Below are 26,089 nucleotides of genomic sequence, written 5' to 3'. Positions count from 1 at the left end.
CAGCCATAAATCAAACACCATGGAATGATAGAATCATTGCTTGTCAAGCCTAAAGAACTCGATACTGCACACCTAAAACCATCCATTTCACAACTAAATCGGTGCAAAATAAATGTTTTTTTATTCAAGAAGCAATCGCATGATTCAGTAGTAGGATGACTAAAAAATCAAATGAAGAGAATATGCTATGCAAGCCATGTGAGATTTATTTGAAAATCTTGCCATCAGCACACTTCTTTCCGTTGATTGTCTCGTCCCATGCAAGAACGGCCTCAAACTCGGCACGAACTGCAGAGTCAGTGTGATCAACCTTGACAAAGTCATAAGACTCAAAGTCAGGGCAGTCTGAAACCTCAAATGGAATGCCTTGACCACGGAATACAAAGTAACCAGTGATTTGGTTGTTGCCATCTTCACCAAGAATAACAAGGGATCCAAAAGCATACTTGCGGGATGACTCGAGACGTTGGAAAAATCCACCAACAAGATTGCTAGACATGAAAACCATTGCAAGCTCAGAGTTGTACTTGTAGTCAACCTTGTAGATAGAGTAGCCTTGAGGATCAAAGTTTGCCCAGAACCAGTCAACGGCAGTGGGACGAGTGTCATTGTTGGAATATACACGCTTCCACTCGTCAAGAACCATAGAAGATTTGGGGAGAAGGTCCAAGGGGTTCTTCTCCTTTGGCTTCTCGTCGGCGTAGCTAGGTTCCTCTTCCTCATCAGCATCCTTCTTTGGCTTTGCGGCAGCCTTAGGAGCAGCAGCCTTGGGTGCAGGTTTGGCAGCTGAAATTCATAAAAAAAATTAATATTCGACGCCACAAATCAATTAAAAAAAATCAACTTACCCTCGGCAACTGCCATTTTCTCGCAAAGAGCAACTTCTCCAAGAACAGCCTTGAATTCAGGCTGGTTGACACAGGTGGTGAACCATCTGTTCAAGTTCTTGAAAGGAGCACGGAAAGATGGCTCAAGAACCTATTATATCCAATTAACAAATCACTGCAAAGATAAGCAAGTGCTATTGAGCAAACCGTCATGTAATTCAAAAAACATACCATCTTGTAAAAGGAATAAAGCGAGCAAACAAGGACAATGTCAGCAAGAGTCACACGCTCGCCAACAAAAAAGGTACGGGTAAGCAGATGCTTGTCAAGAGCAGTTAGCAGGGACTTGAGTCTATCCTTGGCACTGGCCGTATTCTTGTCATCCAAGGGATAGTAGCCGAGAATGGGGTAGATCCACCAAAGAGCAGGAAGGAAAAGCTCATTATCAGCAAGAGAAAGGAACTGCTGGATTTGAGCAATTTCTTGCTTGTTCTTGCCAACAAGTTCACCACCATCCTTATAGGAAGCAACTGACAAGACAAAAATACAAAATCAATACAATGACATTCAAAACATAAATGCATCAGATGAAAACCACCAGTGTGATGGTAGGTATATTCAGGCTCAGTATAAAGATATCAGCAGTAATTTGTGTGTGCTAAGATAGGGATAACTGTTTTTTAAACGATATTCATCATAGCCGATACACTACCACACATTAGGCAGAAAAATAAAAAATTCAACAAAAACTTACTGTAGTAGGCAATAGCACTGCTCTCATAAAGGACACACTTGTCAGTACCCTCAAAGGCAGGAACCTTTCCAAGGGGGAACTTCTCAAGGAACTCGGGAGTCTGATCACAAACAGATCACAAACAAAACATTAGGAAACAATTGTAAAAGTTTTTGGGAAAGTGAAGGAAATTAAAAGAAAAATATATATACAAAAGTGACGAAACCACAATCGTTGCAACTGCATAGAAACAGATCTCGCAGTAAAGCAATACAACACTCTCTAGCATTCAATTACAATAAAAGTAGTCAATTGATAGCCAACATTACCTTGTTGTCCTTGCCCATGGCAACATGGACTTCCTCAACCTCGACCTTGCTGTACTTGGCAGCAATCAGTGCCTTGAACACACGGGGGTTGTTGGGATAAGTGTAGATTTTCTAATAAACGATACAGATAGATTTAGTATGGATGCACTCTACAGGATGATGGTTACAGGTCAATAGAATATGCTGGAACAGTGTTGAATCATCAACCAGCATTCTAAAATCTCTTTTTTCCAAACCGGTCCACACATCAACATTCATAGATCACACTCCACTTATACACTCTCAAGATACAGTACTTACGCCAATAGGAGCCATTTGATATGTTGATGATGATGAAGAAAACCATTCCAGAAAATTGTATTTCAATTTTAGCCCAATTTTGTTGATTTGGCCAAAACTTGATTTTGGCATTCAAATGCGAATTCAAGCTCAAATCTGACCGATTCAAACCGCTATTCATACATGGAAACTAAACAGTCAAAATGTAATCAACAACCAGTCGTATCATAATTCACACCCAATTTATTGACCAATCTTGTTGTCAACTCTTTTACTGCAACTTTTGGTAATTGACTTGGAAACAACTTGCATTTCTAAAATGTGTAATCTTTGATCTCTTAGAGTGTATGAGATATTAGAATACAGGAGTGTAGAGTTTGATTGAGATTTGTCTAGCCCGATATCTAGATTGTAATGCATGGATCTAGTAATGGTGCAATGTGTGATTATATCAAAAGTCAAAAGGGTGATCATTCCAGTTCAAGCCTATAGTTTGATGTGTGCATCATATAATAGCGTTATCTATTGAAGGATCGAAATATTGAGTCAATTTCTAGTGGAAAGCATAACCAAGATTTAACCATTTTATTTCAAAGTAAAATTAAAGTCGCTGCAAAATAGTTTCTATTTTACGGGACTAGGACTGTAATACAGAAACCTTGCTCAATTCTACCTTTTGTTAGTGCAGAGTATATATTGCTTGATCCAAATAAAATAATTCAAGCATCTTGACACAAAACAATTCAAATATTCTAAAACGCATGCCATGATTGTGCCAGCAGAAACTCGTCAAACACAGCAGCATACTCGTACACCCAGTTTTGAAGACTATGGATCCATTATAAGCCGTGTCAAGCAGCAAGTATTGTTGCAGATAAACAAGCCTTCATTTCTCTGTCAGTCATCTGTACAGGCTGCTTCACCGTCAGTCGGTTGTGTATCTTTGAACACTCAGATACAGGTTGATGGCGCGTCTTCAAAGCAGCCTAATTGTTCAGTCTATACAGACCATCAAGCCTACACCAACACAGTCAAATTGATTTCAAGCGATATAGAAAGCAGTGATAGTGAAAAGGACGACCTAGACTGGGAAGATGACTGCTGTAGCGACGCGGCGGATGAAGCCATTTTAGACTTTCGAACAGACCTCTCTCCAACCTTGCTGAAACTACAATTGCCTCAATCCACCAGTACTAGCGTTCTGATTATGTCTGAAGATACACCCATGACTGACATTAAAGAATCATCTCAATTGGGCAACACACAAAGTAAATCATCTACAGTTCTTGAAACCGAGTTTCGCGATGCACTCAAAATGTCTAGTATGCTTGTCGACTACCAGGAACAGTATATTCGCAAAAGACTTGCCACAATTCGAGAAATGGGTGCATATGCTCATTCGGCACAGCATGATCTAGCTGCAGTGCTAAACGAAACTGCTCTTGAACAAAAGCAAAGCATGTTTGCCACGATCAATTCTGTTTCTACTGAGCTCGATCATACCAATGAACATGTCTATACTTGTTCTAACAAGTTGGTCCGTCAAGAAAAAAGTAAATACATGTCGGACTGCAGTAAGACTTCTGAAGTGGATTCCATCTTGGAGTTTTTGGATATGTCGCGTGAGAAACAGAGCCAAACCTTTCAACCGCCACTAGAGCTCTCTAAACAGTCGCAAAAGTTTGCCAAATTCATTCCAACAGTTGTACCACATCTAAATCTATAAAGAATCTTTATCATTGGGCCAATGGTCTGAATACAGTGAATATCGATTTCAACAAGATAAAACTGCTAGGCTGAGATGGCTGCATTCAAATATCACAGTAATGGCAATAAAATGGGTTTCTGTATTCGACTTTTATTCTACATTAGATCAAGGTTCTTGTAGCTCAATAAACTCACTAGTTGGAACTTGTGCCCTAAAAGCAGCAATATTAATATACATGAAAAATTCAAGTAGACATTATAATACACATTATTTATGCATGTTACTGGCAAAATAAACTGACCATTCAAGATGTGCTGGATCTGATTCACTTTGTCGTAAACGTTCATGGCCACTATTGCGATGGGGTTTTCTGCGACAATACATTCGAATAAATATTCCAAACACAATAATTGCTGCCAAAAATCCACTAAGCACACAAAAAATATACAATATTAGTCAACGAACCTTGTGCACACCAGACCCATTTAAAAACTACAATATGAAAATAATCAATTCAGCCCGTCAAACAACTTACAATGCAAGTAGATAAGGACCAGGTTGAGGTGGAGATTGTCCGTCAATAGGTGCCTTGGTAGCAGGTAGACTATCACTGCTTCCTAGTACGGATTCAAACAGTGGCTGAGTAAAATTGACATGCATCATTCGATTAACCATATCTAAAGATGCCATGGGTGCATCAACTGAAGGCATATGACTCGCGTTATACATAAGCACAAATGTCAGATTACGCGCAGTAGAAACCCATCCTGCTGGTCTTCCATCAATCAACCAAGGTGTTTGTGGTACATTCTAGTTTTAAATAGTTATGCATTTAATATATCAGTAATAATTCTAGAATCAATAGCAAGACAGTGTAACATTAATGGATTGCTTCATGAGTTTACCCCCAAGCCTTTAGCACCATTCCATTCCAATACATCCACCATCTCCTTCAAACCCAGCCAGTTGCAGATAATATCGGTGTCTCCTCTAAGCAATTATATCCCACCAAAATATCATTAGTTGGATTACGTGTATTATAACAGCCTGGCTATAACAAACAGTTCAAGTGCAGTTACTCACTGGAACAAAGACACTTCAATATGTTTTAGTAAATCAGGCAATAGCACATGACTGGCTGTAGTGTTTTGGGTTTCTATCGCTTTATAAACACTGCGCTGGCATTCAACCCATTTTCCAGACTTGTGTCCAGTAGCGTGAAGTGCTACTTTTACATCATCTCTCTGTTTTTAACGCCAATTACACAATATTAGTTTGAATACAATGGCATCGTACATTATCAATCCTTCAGTATTAACCACTTACATTGAAATAGTCAACCATGTGTTCAATTCCAGTTGGCCATGCCAAACCACAACCTTGGTTTGGACCTTGATCACGTAGCCGATAATCGTACAAATTAATGCAGTATTTTCCTCTTTTAAAATAAATGATGCGATAGAGTATGGTGGATTATCACGGTTAGCAATCTGGTAATCGACCAACAATGCTCAATTGATGAAAATATTTAAAAATAAACATACGTGCTCTTTGATTCGTTTATAATTTGCTGGAGAATACCCTCACAATCTGGAGATTTCACCAAGCTTTTTTCAGCCAAAACCTTTTTGCAAATCTCCCAGTTTTTTTTTGCAAGATCAAGATATGATCCATGAAGGAGGTCATGTTGAATAGCAAATGGTATGTATGAATTGTATTGTCGTATAGGATCAAGCCATCCATTTCCTACAATAATGCTTTTGAGTCGATACTAAAAAACAATAAGCTACGTGTATACATCACATGTTATGAGCAAACAAGTGTTGCTATTTACTTTTGTTTTTTGAACTGTGTTTCGTTGAAGTATGTCAGTAGCAAAATTTGGAATATATACTCCTGCAAAACTTTCTCCTGCTATATGTAGCTATGCAGGTATTTCACATAATGAAACATAGCATTTCAAAAAATATATCTCATTAGAATCAACTGTAAAAAATACAAGCAGTGAGATACGCTAGATATAACATACTTCAAATCTTCTATACTCTGGAAATACTAGATAAAAGTTTTCTAGAAAAGCGATAAAATTATCCGAGATCTATAATTAACGAGGTTTAAATTAAACATTGTAAAATCAAGCCATATTCAAATAAAAACCTTTATATTTTAGTCGTCAGAATGACCTACATCTTTCATTGACGAAAAACGCTCATCGGTCGTACTATAGCTGTATCCTGTTCCAACCGGTTGATCAACTAATATCAGGGTTAGTCATAGTTGTAAAGTCAGGGAAATGAGTTGAAATTGCAAAACTATTGCTAAATTGAACTTTCATACCATATAGCATATGCGCGTTTTGATTCCAACTGTATTTGTTGTAAGATATAGTTCCATTCAAATTGGCTCGAAATGGTCCATTTTCCAAAAATAATCCATCCATACTAGAAATCAAGTGATTGTGTAACAGATAGACTCCAAATAGTTGGCAAAATGAACTCTGTTTAGTTCCGATCAAGACCAATTGCTTACCTTGTGCTGATTCCATTAATAACGTGGTCGGATTTAAAAAAGTACAAAAGCTGGACTTAAAGATTGGTACTCGACTCATATATTTCATTAATCAATACTTACCAACCAGGGCCTATACAAATGTATCCCAAGCCAAGTTAAGAGTTATATGATGAATTAGTTTGCAATATCATGTCGCAAAAAATTGGTGACCACAGGCTGGCTGAGATAATACACCAATGGTATTCTAATCTAGAACATATAAAACATACCACCATTTAGCCAGACAACCTGAAAACCAAAAATCAAGTGTCAATAATCCCATTAATTAGGCTGTATTCAAAACAGTCGAGGCTACAACATTTGAAATGGAAACCCTACCAATTTGTCCTTTGATGGATTATGCTGCGACTGAAGTAGCCAAAAAAATGTCTGTGTATTATTAGACACTCCTGGAAGATGACTAATGAATATTTACAAGTTTTTCAAACAAATGACCATGAGCAAGTGAAAGTGGAATGCCGTGCAGTAGCATGTTTCCAAATGAAAGTCGTTGGTGCGAATTTGCAACCATTTCGAAATGAATAGCTGAAGGAATAATGCATTTTGATGTTCAACATGACCATTACCCTGCATGCATTTTGAATAGTTCAGCATCATCATCCGATAATCCCGGTATGGTAGGAACATAAAGGTCTGCAGCTATATTATGTCAAATACAACAAGATGGCTCAGCAAAAAGTTCACTCGAATCGATTATCTATGGCTTAATGATAAATATGAACCAACACAATGGCATGCATATTTATAGCTACCAAATAGCCTGCATAGTATCACAGCAAACACTATCTTACCGCTAATATTCATGGCTTTACAATAATAGTAACAAGGTTTGCAAAGTTGGTGGGGAGGTGAAGGATCTGAAACGACACGCTTTGACAAGGCTAAAACCTTGGAGAGCAAATCTACGAAGCTGATGAGCAGATACTAGATTGCTACTAACACTCGATTCGGATCTATTTTGACACACTATAAAAGTATTGACTTTCTAATCTTATCTTCCCAAGCACGTGATGTGAGTTGGAAACATTGCTGAATATTTGAATTGTAGATATGCTTTCATCATTCCAATACAATAGATCTTGAAGCAAAATCAATGTCGGTGCCAACACCAAGACAGAGTTTTGACTTGCCTAAAAATGTAGTAGAGTTTGAGCATCAACCTAAGCAATGTCACAGTGTAAGAGCAAAGTCTGCTTCATATGCGGATTTGTCGCCTTTTTTAAAGAAACCCTCACCAGACTCGTCTAGAATATATACACCTTCCATACCATTCAAGGTTGGTAAAAGTCATGTTGTTACTGATGCTTGACCAGTATATTGATTCGACTTTCTCATAGACCAAAAGATTTTATTCAATTATAATGCAAATCTTGGATATTAACGCCATTCATGGACATACTGATGGGGATAATTGCCAACACGAATATACTATTCATGTTAAACGCGCGTATTAGACTGAAGACTTGCTATCTTTAGCCATACCACAAAGTATATCACCATGTGGATTTTTACAGTCTTTAAATGGGATTGCACAACATCCTACAAAAAGAGCTGAATCAAAACAGGAACGACTGCTATATACTCGACAAGCATTTACTCCAACCACTCAATGTAAGATTCATTGGTGGGTGACTTTATACTTTATTGCCAAAAAATTCCAGACCAAATCAAATATTTTTCAATCCCAATGTTTATATATATTCTATTTTAATGGCTATAGATTCAAAAAAAAATGATGCGCCAATCATTACAGAGGTAACCATAAGTCGATAAAGTAGTGTCTATATAGTAATATTCAACAGTCAGATTGGACTTGCATTTCAACAGCTGAGTTGTGTCAAATTGAATTAAAATGGTTAATCATTCAATAGTATACCCCACAGATACCATCCAAATCTACTACAAGCAAACACGTTTTCGGGAAACGATCAGGAAAACTCAAATCCGCACGATTATCAGTATTTCGAGGAAAACCAACTGTAAGCATAATAATTTCAAACTACAATTTATTGATGGATACAAATGATGTTTGTATTTGAACTGGAAATCTATCAATTGAAAAACCACAAGTGTCAAAATCATAAAGCAAACATTTAATATTCATATCTCATGGGATGCTAGGAACTACACCAGAGTTTTGATCAAGAAGTTTTGACACCAAATACAAACCAATTCGCCAGTTTTAAACCAGAATCAACTCTTAAGCTTAAAAATAAACGAGCTATGACGGTTCCTGCTGCCATACCCCATAACACGGTTAATTCACTTATCAAAGAATCATTTTTGGTTCGAGCAAAAACAGCAGATCCAAATGATACTCAAAAGCAACTTAAACTCAAGGTGATATTGAGTAAACCGATTTAAAAGTGCGATTTGAAACCTCAACTCTAAATTTCATTTAAACAGGAAATTCGGGAAGGTGCTATTTTAAACAAACTTTTTTCGGATGGCGGCAGGTCTAAACTACCTGAACTTGGACTAGATTCTTTTAATCTGATTTTATCACAAGGTAGTATAATTTATCCTTAAACTACAAAAAACAATTTGTCATGTACATAGTAGTTGAATTTGCTTGTATTTATTCAATATTTGATTATTGCAGATGCGTTACAAAATGCTCCAACACCATGCCCATCCAACTATATTGCTCCAGAGTTGCCCAATATCCAGTGCAAAACTTTTGTAAAATTTAAATCATCTGAAGAATGCAACAATCAGTTAAAATCACACAAGCAGTTCATTATCAGCATGGGTCGAGTTACAAAATCAAGCGAGGCATACATGCATTTTTTTCAAGTCGTATCTAGTTTAATTCCAGATACACTGATATACTATTTCATTGACAGACTGGAGCATTTTTGTTTGGATTTTTTTGGTGGGATTAAAACACTAAAGTTTGGAATGTATGTGATATAGGATCGATTTATGACTGACATACAATTTTAGTTCAATGGGCAGAATGTAGTATAGAGAAAATTATTCAAATGTTGACAAGACCAAGAATACAATTTCATTTTTTGAACTCTGAACTGATGGATTGCATTACAAACTATAACGAAGTAAGTGACCAGCCAGTGCTTTTGTATTTTTAATCACCATGAAAAAAACCAGTCTTTTTTTCATACAAGTAATTTACCAAATGGCACGTTAAACAATACAGGTCAATTCAATCGTATCGGCTGTTGGGCAGCGATATAAAGGTCAAAATGCAAAATATGCTGCCGCATGCAAAGTTCAAGCAACATGGAAAATGTATATTGTTCGACGTGACTATTTAAACTTTATTAAACGAATTCGAGTAGGTAGAAGAATACTGCGAATGTGGAAAATTAGTCAATGCAAAGAAAGGTTCAAACAATTGTTCAAGGTATCTATAGTCAATATTGTATGTTGGCGGGTTACGATTGATTTCACTAACATCAAACGTTTGGGTACAAACTAAACTTTTCGAGCTTAGAAACGAATAGAAGAAAATATTTTACTGCATAACCAGCGTATTAAAGAGTTTAAATCAAACTGGGCTCAGATTAAAGCGCAAAAAAGGTTTGTGGCTAAAGTTATTTTTTACAATTTTGGTATGCACCATCTAATCTGATGCGTGCATAGAGTCATCGTGCATTTGCCATCCATGAGCTTTGGAACTTCATGTAATTCCAAGCACAATAATATGAGTGCGTGGCAAACAAGACAACTGGGACGATTAGTAGATATACTGGATCCAAATGTATCGGTTGTATATGTAACAACACTGATGCCAACTGAAGTAGAAAAGTTTTTTAAACAAGCAATTGGTAAATGTATTGATAGATATGTTCAAACCTATGCTGGTTAATATTTGCTAACCAAAGCAGATTTATTCAGAATATACTTTTAATTTGGCCGAGCTGGTGCGATCAAAGCGATTACTTTTGATATCACTCAAAAAACCAAACCATTTTTCAAATACTGTGTCGTTATCGACCATTCTAATGTGTAATCCAACGGCACTTTCCAAAATATCTGCATTCATCAAGGATATACCTGCATATATTGTTCCGGGGATATTTAGCTGGCAAGAGGCAGAACTGTCCAATGTAAACCAACATTTTTATTTCTACTGGCTGTGATTTAACTTGTAGCTTACACGCACTTTTCATTGTTCAAGTACCTTGATATTCCAGTATTTGGTTCACTGGAAGTATTTGCCGAGTTTTCTCACAAGCGCTCTACTCAACGAGATTTTATTTCCAAATGTCCACTTCTTTCTCCACCAGGTAATACTTTATAAAGTCGTATTCAAGTACAATCCAAAAGTAGAACACCATATGTTATAAAAGCTACTTAAATGCAATTTTATAATCCAGGTCTCAGTCATTTCAATGATGAATTGGACTTTTACAACAAAGTAAATGATCTGATGACTCAAAACCCATCAATATCTCGTTGGATTCTTAAAATCGACCACGAAATGGAAGGACGAGGATTGGCTTATTTCGGTAATTTTAAAGACTGCATCCTGTTGATGCAAGCTTAATTTTTGAACTACTCACAATTTGATCATGTAGATGTTGAAGATGTATTAGCACAAAATGAATTTCAAGCAGACGAGGATCCTGAAGAGTCTGAAACTCGTCGTTGGCTAACCACAAAAAACAAGGACTGTTTTAAACATTTTTTGAAGCCCAAGCTTTCTAATTGTGTTCGTATTTGTCGAAAGGATTTATGGGTGTCTTGGAATTGTTACGTTCAAGCTTTGATTTCATGTGGTGGCATAATTGAAGCGTGTCCTGTTACTGTCAATCCAGAGATAAACTGCATTGATTACCCCATTGTGCATGTTGTTATTGAGCCAGACAAGAACGTGAGGCTTGTTTCTTCGTCCTTATTGCTGGCTACTAATCCTTTTACGCAGTGGGGATCGATATTTCCACAGTATTCAGTTGGGCACCAAACGCTCATGACACATGTTGATCAGATCGCTCATGAATGTGCTGAACAAGGAATTTTGGGCCATGTAACTTTTGAGTTTGTTTTATGGAGGCATCCTATATCGGTAAGTGTCGTGCATTGAAATGATGCAGCTGTAGGCTTTGAACAAATTCCTTGGACTTATGGCTACAATGCTAACAGTATTTCAGTATGAACGAGCCATATGGTGTATAGCGGTAAAGCCATATTTTACTGAAAATCTATCACAGGCATACTATATGCTGTTCATGTCGTGCTGCTTGGCTGCTCATACTGATGGAAAAATATACTTTAATTTGAATTCGGCAAGATATTTGAACCTTCGTTACATTTCAAAAGTGCCATTTGTTGATATGGTCAGTATAGTGATTTATTGAAACTAGCTGTATATTTCAAATACTAATCAATTTTCAACTAATAGGATCAAGTTCGAAAAGCATCACATACAGAACATCTTGATGACGATTCAAATTACGAAGAGCGAGTTGGTATTTACACGTGCAGGTTTTCGCATCAGAATTTTGAGATCATGAGTACCCAACTATTTCAAAGCATGTGTATTGAATCGGGTATGACATTTGACAGCAAGGTAATCGTACCTGATCTAACCATTTGTTCAAGGTTTTATGTTAAAAAAATTGTTGATCGATACAAGTTAACACATTGATAAATTTTCGATATTACAAACTTTAGTGGAAAATTGGAACCCAGATTCCCTTGATTGAATCGCTTGGAAATCAAAGTTATCCCATGGTATGTATCAACAGAAGCCTTGAAACAGCACTCGAAACCATACTCCAAAATTATGTTATTATTGAAAGACGTCTATCAGGCACTGTAAAAGTAAAAAGCAATTTTATGGAAGCCTCGAATTTTTTGGCTACACTTTTGTCGAATATCCGGCCATACAAGTATGCTCACAAGCCTGCAATCATAAAAAACCTTGCCCAGTTAAGCGATCTTGAAGTGGTATTGAATCAGCATATTTTGCTTCCGTTGAGTCGCATGGTTGGAGTGATTAGCGATGAAATGAGTCTGACTCCTAAAAAATCATCAGCAAAAGGTGGTATGTCGTCAACAACCATCAATTTATTGAATGCTGGAGTTCCTTCCAAAGCGCTGGCTGGGTTTTATACAGATTTTGGACGCGAAAAACTAGACATCTCGGACAAGTCGAGTTTGCGAAATGCTACTCGAATCCCACCTGGATTACCAATGGATGAGTATATGGCAATCATGGAACATCTTGCTGGTATAGATGATGTATTTGATTCATCTATTACAATACCACTTGATCTGACCACACATGATATACGTCCTGCATCGGCGCAATCCAACCCACAAAACGTGCGTCCCTTTTCTGCAAATACTATGTCTGATTCATTCAATATCCCGACAATTCAACTTCAGTCGGTTCAAAGTGAAGACGTGAAACAAGTCGAATCAAACGTATCACAACCTCTTTCCCAAACTACTAATGATTCTATATTGCATCCAGCTTTTTCGGAAAGTCCAAAGAAATTGGCTATACATCCACACATAGTTTCACGCCAGCATGGTGGATCCAAAACAAACTCGCCAAAATTGACTCAACGAAAAAATCGCACTTTGGAGGTCGGAAGCCCAATGTCGCAGTTATCTACCACACTCCCTATTTTAAACTCGAATGAAAACAATGAATCCACTTTTAAACCCAAATCAAGCCAACGATCTATTCATAAAACAGACACTGTAATGCATACCAAGGCAAGCAAAAAATAAAATAGGTTTCTTACTGGCTCGAGTCAAAAAATAAAACAATTTCATTTAAAGCTTTGCACTCAGTTGTAAATTAGTCAAAGGTGTTTCTAATTTTTGTAAAGTAGATTGTTTTTTTAGTTTGATCAGGCGGGTGGCCATTTTATAAAGACGCATATACCATTCCGCAGTATAAACTCTTCGAGTATAGTCTATCATAGTATCACCTGATACAGTTTTAAACAACGATTGCCACAGTGGAGATTCTAGCAACGATACACAATCCATACTCACGTCAATGCTTTCAATAAATAAATCAGATATATGCTGCATGAGTCCAGGAAGCATGGCCAAGGAAACAGTATGCAACTGATCCAACAAAAGCATAATCAGTTGATTCCGTTGTAAAAACATTGCAGTTGGTTTGCTAGTAGCAAGAATACTTTCAAGTCGTGACTGGCTGGATTTAGACTTGGCATCGCAGGCCGTTGGTGAATCAGTATGTAAAGCATTGGGAGAATCTTGATGAATTTCGGTCAGTTGATGTATTGCATCAAGAAGCAAAGATATACATTTTCGAGATGCCGTTTCAGCCTGTGTCTCTAGTGCATATCTAGTAGGTAAATCTATACATCCTACATTGTACTTTGAAAAGTTTTTAGTATCTTTAAAATGTTCAACTTGTGTGTCACTTGCTGTTTTGAGATCCGTTTGTCCCGTATTATTTATCGGCATTTCAATGTGCAAATCGTGCTTGAACTCGTCCTTGTTTGTATAATTTCCGGTATGCATTGCTGGATTAGCGAAAAACGTTTCACCAAATCCTTTCATAGTAACATTGAAGCACAAGCACAATGCTTCATAGTCCATAAACTTTGGAAACAGCTACGCTCAATTTAAAAAAGACAGTTGGCTCACATATAATCTTCACCATTCGAATACAGCTTCAAAAATATGGATACCTTTAACAGAATGTCCGCGTAATCTGGAGCAATTTGACATACAAGCGACCGATGCAAAAAGGAACATTCAAACAATTTTAAATAGACCGAATGTGCTGAATCAAAAAGATCAAGTGCGCTTGCCGTAGACTCAAGTTCAGTAAAAGGCGGTGTATTCTTTTCTTGAAAAATATATGAATGCGCAATTGGGAGGATGCACGTGGAGATATAATCACCATCTAATGCTTTTATCAGTCGTCCGGCTAGCAGCAAATAAAACAATGACTGAGATTGTTCTATTGGAGATAGATTGGCTGTGATTGATAAATGGTATGTTGGTGAGAATTAAATGCAAGACAGCGTGTTTAACTAAACAATAGTGATGATTTACCTAAATTAGCTTTAGATTTAGGCGCACATATTTCCAAGGTTTGAATCGATTTGAATTGCGAGTATGACAGAATATCACAAAAAGTATCCATCAACTGAACCCACAAACTTACGCCATCGATTCCAAATTGCGAAATGATAAAATGTAAATTTGACATTGCTTGCACAGATACAGCAACTGTATCCAGTAAAACGTTGGGTATTGGTGTTTGATGCAGCATCCGATTTTGAAGGTATTCAGCAGAAATTGACCCAATTCCACCAAATAACGCTAGCATCAACATAATCGATCGCTGAAACTTTTTAAATATTATATCATAAGCTGCATTGCATTCCGCTTTACAATAAGAAACAAGTTAGTGTATGCAAATGTTCAAAGTGCAATGGTCAATAGAATCAAACCTTACCAGGTACTGTTTCTAATGTGTATTGGGAAAGTGGAAACTTTTTCCAATGTTCAAAACAATCTTTAGTTTGTACAAAAACTCTACATATTCAGATTTGAATTAAAATAAATAGTTACAAAATCAGATGTTTTGATTCAAGTGAAAACAGTAAATACCTGCTATAAAAATCCGACACTGTCTTTGTATCGCCATTTTTCCAGAGTAAACAAACACTCATACTCAAAGCTTTTGAAAGAGTTGAAGCATTAGACGCAGTGATTGTGCTATTTGAAGTTACCTATGTTTTAACCACATTAGCGATTGATATTACAAACAATCCCAATCAGATCCAAAATGATTGTCTACCTTTGAATCACCGACCATTTCTGTATAAACAGGCATGCATTCAGAATGTGTCAGTAGCATATCTAATGATAGCACTACCACTTGCTTAAAATTGGCATCAATACACATAGACTGTGCTAAGCCCAAAATGTCTTGAGATGTCGAGCCTCCAAACGCATTCATAGCTCTTGAAAATGCAAAAGATACTTTTTCGAGATTCGATTGGTCTACAAAATGTAGATTAAGTATGATCCATTTGGCTATTTCGTGAATATACATACTTGGAATACTTTCCCCGTTATTCTTGCCACAAACTAAAGCTTCCCTAAAAACGCATTTTATTTCACGTCATAAAATAAGTAACATCTCACAAATATGAATTTGATAAATTGTAAACTTACAGTAGACCAACCACAGCAAATAGTTCTCGTTCATGTAGCAGAAAACCAAGAGTATCGTCAGTTGGAGTCGCGTCGAGTTTACGGCAATCAATTGCAAGAACTGCTTCAATAATATCCAATGTCCATTCTAATGACAATTTTGGCTTGCACATTAACCAGCTTGTCCATCCATAATGTATATTAGATATTCGACACAATTCTGCTTCAAATACTTTTGTAATCGCCAACTCGGAAGACGTGAGCAATCTAACAAGTAGAACCAGTTCCTCAAACGATGGATTTTCGATAGAATCTAATGTAGAATGGTCTGAATGCAAAGAGCAAAAAAGTGATTTGAATATCTGTCGTTTGGATGGTTGATCACACTTGGGTATGAGAAGTACAAGTTCACTGAGCATTTCCTCGGTAGTATAAGCGTGTTTCAATACAATTGTTAGATCGTGTATTGCATTGAGTGAGATTGACTGTTTAGTTCGAGCTACATTAGAAATGATTTAGAAATTAAAAGTTGTAAATGAATAGCAATATGACATACTCAAATTACCTAAAAGTGCAATATATACTAAAGCAGCTCTACTGGCCAACACATCGAGTTGACGAGATTGTAGTTTTTGTATGCATGAATATAAAATTTGTCGTGCTTGATCAAACAACTCGTCAATATCTAATTCAAAACACAGCTCAAAATAAGTAAAAAATAGTGCTTAAATGCTTCATACGCAATTCAGTCTATTGCTTACCGGATCTACGCAATACGGTAAGAAATAGTATTAAAGACTGCTTTATATATCCAATTGTTTGATTGCTAGGGGAATTGATACCAGCCAAATGATCAAGAGTTTTAATCAAAATTTGAACAAAATGTGGATTCAGCCATACTACTGGTAGATCGTTTGAAAGTATTGCCAGAAACTCCAAGTTGGTATATGCTATAGCTGGATGAACATTAGCGTATTGTAAAACGGTGTAGTATGATGTAGCAAGAGCTTGACTGATTGTTTTGGCTGATTTTGGGTCCTTGTTTAAAAACAAACTAAGCTTTTCCAAGTTCAAGAATCCTTGCTGCTCATAGTAAGATGTGCGTATATTGTCTAATGCTGCATGTATGAATAGTTCCCTAAAAAAGAATCAGTATAAAATGTTGCCAAGTGGAAAGTACAAAATCCAACACAAACTACCATTCGTAAACTATAGTCGCGAAAAGTGTGTCTGGGCTCAGTCTTAGAGATCGGTTAGAAAAAGTCGACTTCCATGCACCAGGAGATAGTTTTGAGCATCGTATAATGGGTAAATCCTATAATCAAATCAATGGTTTGTAAAAACAAATGTATACCATATTCATCCTGGTAAGCTCTCGCAACTTACAGCCAATGCATCAAGATATATAATCGAGATAAACTTACGCTGTTGTTTATTCTTGATAATAGTTGAGATCGAATGGAATCGTCTAATCCGGATGATTTACCCTCATTGTGATGTATCATCAAGAATAAACTAATCAATATAAACTGCTCTGCAATAATCTGCGAATCTAGTGGAAGATTATTCCTAATCAAATAGTTTAGCAGACCAGAAACCAACTCTTTACAAGTATGCGGCAGTTGCACTCGGCCTAAATGCATTATCAATTCTCGGTATTTTACCATTTATCTATAGGCATTCCGTTTAAGATCATGATGGACACATTGGTAGCACTTGATAGCTGGTTCCAATCCAATGCTAGCAAAATCCTGCTGAATTGTGAAATTCGAAATGGGTTGGTCAGATACAAGACTCCTGGTGATCTGACATTGGCAACTGTTGTATTTCATCAGCAGTGAATGGTTAGTTTTTTGTAATTACAATTGTGTTTAGCAATATAGTCAATGGCAATTCTTTGAAACCTTCAATGGATGGAAATTGGATAGCAGTTTTTTGAGCATGACATATCAATGGCACAATCCGAACAAGTCGAGACCAAGTTCCGCTGGATAAAGCATCTAGTAACTGTTCTGGTAGTTTCTGTTTGAATAATTCATTTGTTGCCATGTATTGCTGTTATTTTACAACTGTATTCATGTAAAATGAACCATTTGTATTTATCTTGCAATCATTTTTGCTTCCAAATAAACAATTGGGTTTTCTATTACTAATTGGATTGCTTATTCCATTCTTCAAACATAGCGATCATCATATAACACACTCAAACTATAGTTTTCAACGAGATAATCCTACTTTTGTATAATCATATATCTATACTACTATTGTACAATCACTAGATTCATCCAGATGTTCTTGAACTTTGTTGTATTCTAAAAACTCGAATACGCTTGCAATTCAATCCAATCGACAAAGATGCATGTTTAGAAATATAACTATTGTTTCCATGCCATAATGTTTGATCTGAATGAAAGGAGAATTCAAGATTGACCGAGACTGATATAAATATGTTTTGTATATCGGTACCAATCCAACATGAAACTGGCCATTTATTAGACACTTATTTTACGTGAATACGGCTGTAAAATAAACCAAAAATACTATTGAAGCAATCAAGGAAATATATTTTATTGTTATGATAAACCTTATTGATAAGCTCCACAGATGGAGATGAAATAAGATTATTTTATATATGCTTTTTAAAATAAAATCATTTGATTTCCGCCAAATCTGCAAAGTTCAAATCTAGTGGGATATAAGTATATAAAGTTAAAGGATGCAAGAGATATTGAACAGGTTATTTAGATGAACGACCCTTGGAAAGACGTCGACTCTGTAGTGTACGAGTAGATGGTGTTGATGCATGACTAGCGCGAGTACTGCGAATGTGATTTATAGAGGGGACAAGAACACTCATGTTAGTCTCTGAACGAGCCTGTAAAGTGTTGCGCTGTGACGGTTGTAGTATAAATCTTGCCGGTGTAGATAGCTCTTCATTGGCAAGTTCAAGCGTCTCTGGAGTGACAACACCGCTACTAACCTCTGTGCTTTCACTTCTCTTTCGCTTGCTTGGTATTTGTGTAGTGATGGTATTTGCAAGCGTTGATGATGCGTCGGTCATTTCATCTTCCAGATCAGTATCTTGTTCGTCTAGCAAAGCCATATTTCGATCAAGCATGCGTTCAGCAATTCCAATATTATAATCCTGATTCTCGGTCAATATCTGGATAGTAGTGTCATTAGCGCATTCTACAAAGTTGACAGCTCAACAAGCACATCAAGCACATCATACCTCATATCGACAACTAGGACAAGTACAGCTTGTCTTGAGCCATGTGGAGATACAGTCTTGATGGAAGATGTGTCTGCAAGGCATACGAATGAATAGAGGTTTTTCAGACAGCTTAAAAGAAGGGTCATTCAAACCAGGCAGTAAATCTAAAGTGTGGCTTTCTTTCTGAACATCAAATGGCTCAGATTGGGATTCAGTCACTGGGGGAGTGGTAGATGATCGAGGAAAGTCTTCTTGACAAACAGCACATAGTTTATGCTTTAAACGACGTTTTTCTGATAGCGAGTGTAGAATGGGTAGAGCCAGGATTGAAGATTCAGCAGCTGGAGGCTGGCCTTGCAAATGCGGCTGATGACCTAATAGTCCAGCACCTTCCTGTACCATACGAGTCAGCAGCATGTTCTAGCGAATCAAGACATGCAGGTTAATCCAACTGCCTGATATAGGAATTCATTCAAATACTTACATAGAGTAAAGGAGCCATACTTTCTAGTGATTCTGAAATGAAAGCAGTCAAAAGAGCTCGTCTCCTATGTGGAAGTGGACGAAGGTTTGGCATATAAGGCATTCGACTCGTTTCTCTAACTGATCCCAATGAGAATGTAAATGGTCTTTCATGACCCAGAAAGTTGTCCAGCAGTCCTATAGTCAGTGGATTAGTAGCAGCAGTTTCTTCTTGAACAAGAGTACTGGCATCCAGACTAGTGGCAGGCCCTGTATCCAGTGTCGGAGTGTTGACATCTCCAAGCGCAGCAAGGTCTGTGACAGTCATATCTGCAAGAGTGTTGGCAGTGGTCTCTGTGGAAACAACAGGACCATGAATGAGCTCACCCAACGGCCCAGTGCGGACTATAAAAGAAATGGTCAATAGTAATGGCTCGTCAGAGTTTGCATCAGCCAGGTCGGCCAAGGCATTGTTGAAAGACATGACCAACTTGTTGCAACTTTTCGGTTAACGATAAAGAGCATAATTATGGCTGTAAATGAGAAATTGTCAGCAACCGTCAGTGCATCATGTTTTTTAGAAAGTATTTACAATCCATTCAATTACACTTTTGTGTAGTTTTACAACAATCAAGTTCAGCGTCTTGTAAAGGCTGGCAAGAGTTTTGCAAGTGCAAGTTTACATTTTACTGGTTTGCATTTCATCAAAAATGAGATGCAAGACTTTCCATATAATCCTGACTCGTGTAGAATGCAATGTGTAGTCAAGCGTACACGCACTCTCAACATCTGACTGATGGTTTACTCTTGCTGATGCATATTCTTTTTGGAAGAGCAACAAGATGAGTTGAGATGGTTAATGCGCTACACAAGACACGATTAGTAGATATTCTTGCTATTCCATCAGCAGACAATCTACCAATATTCGTAAAACATCCATCCCAAAATGGGGTTGAATTTTATGTCATTACACTCTCATGACTGTCGACAATCTCTTTATTTCATCTTCCTTCTCATTGTCGCTAGCCATGAATCATGCATTCTTAATCATGACTGTTTTTCCCAAAATATTCTTTAAATAGCTCATACACTGTCACACTAATCGCCATGCTAGGAGTTACCCATAGGATTCGTGCCCACATTCCTTTGGTAAATGCCAATGGACCTCGCTCTCGAGTCCATAATGTATGAATGACCTTCCATGCTGATTGTGCAGATGTAACCTGCACTCTGGTTTTCACAACATCCATTATATTGGAAACCCCGCCTGCAACTGCCCCTGCTGTAGAAGCACAGAGCAAATACCCACTAAACGATATGTCTGGGTTGGAACTAGTATCATCTGTCAAGGATTTCGTGCTAAACAACCGACACCAAGTTTGCTTGAATTGCTCATACGTTACAAAGTAGATCATCTATAAACCAGAGTTAAAACAAGGTTCCTTGTAGTCTAAACACCAACATCTCACTTACAGTATATGGAATAAATACAGCCTGAGATAGCAGGTATCCTCGATAGAACCCACGCATGCCAAATGTCTGGTAGATATCTTTAGCAAGTCTTAGGGTTCGACTTCCTTCTGATCGCCTTTTCTCATTCAACACATCATAACTAGCTCCAGTAGCACCTACTCCCATTTGAAGTTTGGTTTTGAGAACTTCCATAGGAGTCCAAAAGACACTTGAAATGCATTCGGCACCTGCACCTGCTAATGCATGTGTCCAGAGCGAGCTACTTCCACCCAATAATTCAGTTTCCCCCAATCGCAACTTCAATTCATCATATGTAGCGAGGTAAAGAGACATTCCAGGAACACTAAAACAGAGAGTCACTCCAATACCTCGAAAGAACACTGAAGGATGCTCAGAACCAAGAATCGAGGTTGCCGTACGCCAATAGGTGGAATGACTCGGTGAGTTTTGGATTCTTGTTTTGAGAGTATCAAGTGGATGAGTGATTGTTCTTGCGACAAGTGCTGATAGTGACGCATATAATAAATTGCTAAATGCATCGGATGACATGGGTAATCTTTGAGAGTATAAGACTGTATGGATCAAGAGCTAAACTTACAACCGTATTCACGTAAAATAAAATATCAAAATACATGATAAGCAAGTCATGTTTGATTGGTGCCAATTTTACTGGACAATATTGTTTTATAAACTTTAATTCACTAATTGTTGTGCTCATTCTTGTACAGAAATACAGAGCGAATGTTTACATTTCTGTTCCAACACATTCCACACATTCCACATCTTTTCAACCTTCAAACATTGGGTGATTGCATAAAACAGTTGCATTCCTGAAATGTTTTCTTGAATTGAAACGTATTTGCAAGTTTTTAGAATACAACAGAACTTGATAAAAAACAATCAATTTCCAGTAGTAAAATACAAGTATTCAACCATTATATATCCCAAGATAAATATAGAAAGGTGCTTCATTTTACGTGAATACGACTGTAAAAAGCTTAAACTCTAAGTTGGACAGTGCGTTTTTGAGGAAATCTTCTCATAAAATATCTTCTCACTGGGCCAAGTATGACAATACCCTCCCAGCACATCAATAACACCAGATTAATGACCGCCAATCCCCATACAACCATTCTAAAACTAAAGGGCATGACATTGTGTCCTGCCAGGGCAAAATACTGTTCGGGAAGCTGGAAATTAACAGTGTATCCAATTTCTGCAATCGCATCCTTGGTTCCACAGTTGATGTGAAACACACATCCAAGCCAGTTGGGATTTGCCAAGGTAATGTAAGATATCACGCCAAACACCAGACCGTAGACCATGAAAAATGGACGATTCATCATGAATCCATTTCGATATTTAGATCCAAGATTAAACGCTGCTGATGCATGAATGATTTGAAATGCTGTGATAAGACCAGTTACTTCGCCCTCAAAATTGTCTGCAAGCTCCCACCATCTACGCATATCGGCCTTGTTTCCGTCAAACTCGCTACATTTTAAAAACGATTGTTTGAAAAGTAAAGCAGTTGCAATCACCAAAATGATAATGTTGATGAAAATTTGACCAACAATTGATGCAATGGTTTCAAATCCAAGTAGACGTGCTGTTGGGCGAGAGTTTACCAATCGACGAGAGGGTTTGGACATGGTGAGTGCCCAACTGATGGGAATGGTGATACCATCAATCAAGATCCACATGGCTTGACTCATATTGACTACAAAGTAATACTGAATCAACCCAACAAATGCCAAAATTTCACCATACATGATCAAGTACTTGTACGAGGCAAAAGAAACATCCAGTGAACAACGAGCTTCTTTGAGGAGATTGACACACGAATGAATTGAGCGGTTACGAGATGAGAAATGGGAGACAACTGATGATTTTGCCTCGGAAAGTGAAACACCAGCATGAGAAGCCTTGAGTGCACCTGCATCGTTACCTCCGTCACCACACATGGCTGTAATGCAATGGGTCATATGCAGACGAACACATTGAACTTTATCTTCAGGGCTCATACGAGCAAAAACACGCGTTTCAAAGAGGTACTCGTTCATGAATCCATCGCGGACAAGCATATTGAATGCTTTGCCCGTGACAGCAAGTTCAACGGGCTGAAGACCAGATCTGGACTGACCAAGCATGTTTTCAAGCTCAGACCTACTAATACGCTTGTCACTGCCTACCAGTGTCCAGTGAACAGTGTCCTGACTCTTGTCAACATCACCAAGAGCAACAATAGGGTCTACTCCTTGCCAATCTTGACAAATCATGCCACTAGTTTGAGCAATATGAATGCCAGTATTGACATGATCACCTGTAATCATAACAACACGACAGCCACCTCCACGCAGTTCTTCCAAGGCAGTGACAGTATCTGGTTTAAGTTGGTTACGAAACAGCAAAAGTCCAACCATATCTGCACCATACTCAAACTGCTCACGAGTCCACGTATGCAAGTCTGCAGCAAGTGTTCCTTCTGGTAATTCACGTCTAGCAATTGCAAGAACATAGCATCCTGTACTCGAGTGACTCTTGGAAACCGCTTCAAAGTTGGCAGGAAGTGTAAATGGGTTGACTAATTCCTGCACCTTTTCAAACGATCCCTTGATATACACTGTGATTCTGTTGGTAACGGTATTCATTGCAACAACAGACATGTAGGCGTGCGAGTGAACAAATTCAAACCGTTTAAGAATATGCATGGTGTTGATGTTGTCGGAAATTCTATTGGGAATAATCATAGTTGTACTACCAGATCGTGTATCCAACACAGCTGCAGTAGCCTTGAACATTTCAATATCAACAAAATTTCCAACGTGCTGAGATCCAACCATTGATAGGGAATGACAGCAGAGCATGGCTTGTTTCATCTCATCGTCAAATGACTCAAACTCGGTTTTGACTACTTTAAACTCGGCCTTGTCTTTGTCAATTGCATGAGTGCCAAGGAAATCCAAACCTTCTTTGGTGAGCGTGCCAGTCTTGTCAAAACAAAACACCTTGACTTTTCCAGCAAGCGTAATGCGAGCAAGATCAACACACATGATGCCTTGGGCACGTAGACGATCCGCTGCAATGCTTTGACCAATAACAAGAACAGCAGGTAGCAATGGAGATAGAATTTGAGAAATTGTAATCATTCCATAAAACCAGGCATCGGCAGTGGCTGAACCTAGCATTGCCATGGACAAGAAAAGCATCACCACACCCCAAATAGCAAGCATGGGGATAACAATCTTTAGGTGCTCTAGAAAAATAAACGAAATGGGCATAGGATAAAGAATGTCCTTGACAAGACTGCCTTTGGAGGTGGAGGCACCAGTAGCAAGAATAATTGCCATGACCGATTCGCCTTCGACATCTGGACGAGCCTCTAGAATATGGCAGCCAGCAATCAATGTGTTGGTTTTTTCAGACTCTTCGCGATTATAGACTCGATCTATGTTTTTGATGGGAAACTTGGCAACAGGAAGAGCCTCGCCAGTCAAAGAAGACTCGTCAGCAACAACTTGTCCCTTGACAAGTACACAATCGACTGATAATTCGTTATGGGACGCTTCAATTTCAATCACATCACCAGGAACCAAGTTTGAGCAATCTACCCGAGTCCATATGCCGTCGCGGAAGACTTTTGCACGGCCATGAAAAGTGGCCATTTCAAGAACTCGTTGTTGTGACTTTGTGGATACAATAATCTTGACAATACCAGATGCAATAATAACAATGGTAAGAACAATGCCCATGTAATAGTAGGCATAGTAATACCAAATAAGAAGCATCATCAGCTGGTAAATGTAGAAAATGCCAGTAAACTCCTTGATGAGACCACGAGCAAATGTGTCGATTTTAAACACAATTTCGTTGGGTCCACAAAGCTCCACTCGACGCTCTGCCTCTGTAGATGGCAATCCATTTGCTTGTTCTTTTCCAAACACCAAGTCAGAACACTTTGGTCCGATATTAAATGAATATGGCTCAAATGATCCAGTAGCTGAATCCATGACATATCGAACACATTCAAACTCGATGTATTTACGACCATTGGTAGTGTATTTGACACGAGTGAGTTTGATGGCCCGATCGGTTTTTGTCATTCTCTGAAGGGTTTTTTCAAATCGTTGCATAAGAAGTACCCATTTTCCAGCGTCACTAAACTGAACAGCACAAGGAATTTCCTTTTCTACCAGCACATGGGTAGCACGAGTAAGTGGTGCACGAGTCTTGAAGTAAGTCTGAAGCCATGCAGAGTTGATTTGAAGGGTAACATACCAAATGGTCATGATATGCCATAATACGATAAAAATACGAGACAGATTATCGTGGTCTCCAAAAATCATTTGAGTGCCGCGATAACTGTACCCAGAAAATACTTGGTAATAGTCTCCAATGATGATTGACATTATTCCTAGCCATACAAAGCTTGAGATGACCACAGTAGCCAAAACCAAAGTGCCTAGCGGATCGTGCCGGTAGCCAGAAAACTTGATATTGCTAGGAGCGAGTTTAGCAGTTGACTTGAAAGAGGGAATTACGCTCTCCATTTCCAAACCGCTTTCAAACACTGTAGTTTGCTTGCTGCTACCAGATGTAGATATATGTGACGACTATTGCGTATAAATAGCAGTTCAAGTTAATATTGGACATTAGCCAAATAGTCGATCCAAAACGTGTATTTGCTTACAGTCGAACGAACGCTACGATAAATCTGAAACAAGACCAATATGATCGACTGAACAACAATAAAGCCAAAGAAAATAACAAACTCGGGTTCGTTCATGGCCAAAACCTTTGCAGTGAGCAGACACTGCTTGAAGAATGGGGTTGTGATGTTGGCAGGAATACTTCCAGTGTCCAAGCCAAGAGCAGTCGCACAGGCCAGTGCAAGGTCAGTGTCCCCAGCGGGGTTTTCATCCATTGTAGCAGAAGAGTTTGACCAGACCTTGACATTGACTCTGGGCTGGGTCGGAGAGCATGGAAACAAAGTGCTGCCAGAGGATTGCACAGGAGAGATGACTGATGCAAATGCATCGCTGCCGCAACTACAGACTGACGCCATAGATGCAGGACAGGCAGCAGAAAGTGAATTGCCAGCATGGCATTGGCCGTCTTGACAATAGAATTGACCAGAAGGACATGCTGCAGGCTGCACCAAGGCTGGACATAGAGCAATATCCTTGACACAGAGTACAGGACACAACTGCGAGTATCTAAGTGGCAATGGACAGACATTGCCGTTGAGATCGAATTGATTCACTAATTACAAGCAAATGCATCAGTAACTGATATATGCAATGGGTATATACCATGCTCGAGTCTAGCACATATTGATAAATGCCTGTCCATCAGCGAGGCTGATTT

General features: G+C 38.2%; 8 protein-coding genes across 8 annotated transcripts; 2 read left to right on the top strand and 6 right to left on the bottom strand.

The window, feature by feature from the left end:
- Positions 1 to 97: 97 nt before the first annotated feature.
- BATDEDRAFT_37118 (uncharacterized protein) lies at positions 98 to 2,209 on the bottom strand. Its single transcript, XM_006679960.1, has 6 exons — positions 2,190 to 2,209; positions 1,890 to 2,000; positions 1,582 to 1,681; positions 1,059 to 1,357; positions 849 to 978; positions 98 to 786 (listed from the first exon to the last, which is right to left on the bottom strand). The coding sequence occupies exons 1-6, from the start codon at positions 2,202 to 2,204 to the stop codon at positions 206 to 208; spliced, it is 1,236 nt and encodes a 411-aa protein (XP_006680023.1). The 5' UTR covers positions 2,205 to 2,209; the 3' UTR covers positions 98 to 205.
- Positions 2,210 to 2,934: 725 nt separating this feature from the next.
- BATDEDRAFT_89748 (uncharacterized protein) lies at positions 2,935 to 3,894 on the top strand (the record flags this gene model as incomplete). The annotated part of the gene is made up of 1 exon (XM_006680114.1): positions 2,935 to 3,894. The coding sequence occupies one exon, from the start codon at positions 2,935 to 2,937 to the stop codon at positions 3,892 to 3,894; it is 960 nt and encodes a 319-aa protein (XP_006680177.1).
- Positions 3,895 to 4,007: 113 nt separating this feature from the next.
- BATDEDRAFT_89569 (uncharacterized protein) lies at positions 4,008 to 7,266 on the bottom strand. Its single transcript, XM_006680011.1, has 17 exons — positions 7,239 to 7,266; positions 7,014 to 7,086; positions 6,766 to 6,847; positions 6,657 to 6,675; positions 6,508 to 6,517; positions 6,406 to 6,411; positions 6,214 to 6,317; positions 6,064 to 6,131; positions 5,906 to 5,974; positions 5,711 to 5,800; positions 5,421 to 5,647; positions 5,203 to 5,314; positions 4,960 to 5,120; positions 4,782 to 4,866; positions 4,412 to 4,686; positions 4,178 to 4,303; positions 4,008 to 4,087 (listed from the first exon to the last, which is right to left on the bottom strand). Exons 1-17 carry the CDS (start codon positions 7,249 to 7,251, stop codon positions 4,042 to 4,044), a joined length of 1,566 nt encoding a protein of 521 aa, XP_006680074.1. The 5' UTR covers positions 7,252 to 7,266; the 3' UTR covers positions 4,008 to 4,041.
- A 274-nt stretch (positions 7,267 to 7,540) lies between these two features.
- BATDEDRAFT_25875 (uncharacterized protein) lies at positions 7,541 to 13,155 on the top strand (the record flags this gene model as incomplete). The annotated part of the gene is made up of 17 exons (XM_006679841.1): positions 7,541 to 7,723; positions 7,902 to 8,058; positions 8,168 to 8,202; positions 8,319 to 8,426; positions 8,569 to 8,787; positions 8,854 to 8,956; positions 9,050 to 9,322; positions 9,394 to 9,506; positions 9,608 to 9,745; positions 9,905 to 9,990; positions 10,054 to 10,238; positions 10,566 to 10,700; positions 10,791 to 10,922; positions 10,992 to 11,479; positions 11,514 to 11,750; positions 11,816 to 11,983; positions 12,088 to 13,155. The coding sequence occupies 17 exons, from the start codon at positions 7,541 to 7,543 to the stop codon at positions 13,153 to 13,155; spliced, it is 3,828 nt and encodes a 1,275-aa protein (XP_006679904.1).
- Positions 13,156 to 13,277: 122 nt separating this feature from the next.
- BATDEDRAFT_25874 (uncharacterized protein) lies at positions 13,278 to 17,622 on the bottom strand (the record flags this gene model as incomplete). Its single annotated transcript, XM_006679840.1, has 15 exons — positions 13,278 to 13,343; positions 13,426 to 14,016; positions 14,094 to 14,386; positions 14,464 to 14,799; positions 14,870 to 14,949; positions 15,025 to 15,146; positions 15,215 to 15,420; positions 15,475 to 15,518; positions 15,595 to 16,072; positions 16,139 to 16,258; positions 16,335 to 16,711; positions 16,773 to 16,888; positions 16,998 to 17,142; positions 17,238 to 17,391; positions 17,478 to 17,622. The coding sequence occupies 15 exons, from the start codon at positions 17,620 to 17,622 to the stop codon at positions 13,278 to 13,280; spliced, it is 3,273 nt and encodes a 1,090-aa protein (XP_006679903.1).
- A 688-nt stretch (positions 17,623 to 18,310) lies between these two features.
- On the bottom strand, positions 18,311 to 19,733 carry BATDEDRAFT_25873 (uncharacterized protein; the record flags this gene model as incomplete). Its single annotated transcript, XM_006679839.1, has 3 exons — positions 18,311 to 18,736; positions 18,806 to 19,207; positions 19,272 to 19,733. The coding sequence occupies 3 exons, from the start codon at positions 19,731 to 19,733 to the stop codon at positions 18,311 to 18,313; spliced, it is 1,290 nt and encodes a 429-aa protein (XP_006679902.1).
- A 559-nt stretch (positions 19,734 to 20,292) lies between these two features.
- On the bottom strand, positions 20,293 to 21,271 carry BATDEDRAFT_25872 (uncharacterized protein; the record flags this gene model as incomplete). Its single annotated transcript, XM_006679838.1, has 2 exons — positions 20,293 to 20,664; positions 20,723 to 21,271. 2 exons carry the CDS (start codon positions 21,269 to 21,271, stop codon positions 20,293 to 20,295), a joined length of 921 nt encoding a protein of 306 aa, XP_006679901.1.
- Positions 21,272 to 22,221: 950 nt separating this feature from the next.
- Positions 22,222 to 24,732, bottom strand: BATDEDRAFT_12499 (uncharacterized protein; the record flags this gene model as incomplete). Its single annotated transcript, XM_006679754.1, has 1 exon — positions 22,222 to 24,732. A coding segment is annotated over one exon (2,511 nt), but the record flags the coding sequence as incomplete, so codon positions are not given.
- Positions 24,733 to 26,089: the final 1,357 nt, after the last annotated feature.

This window comes from Batrachochytrium dendrobatidis, assembly GCF_000203795.2.
Source record: "Batrachochytrium dendrobatidis JAM81 unplaced genomic scaffold BATDEscaffold_8, whole genome shotgun sequence".
NCBI lineage: Eukaryota > Fungi > Chytridiomycota > Chytridiomycetes > Rhizophydiales > Batrachochytrium > Batrachochytrium dendrobatidis.
This window is presented reverse-complemented; position numbering and strand designations above follow the sequence as displayed.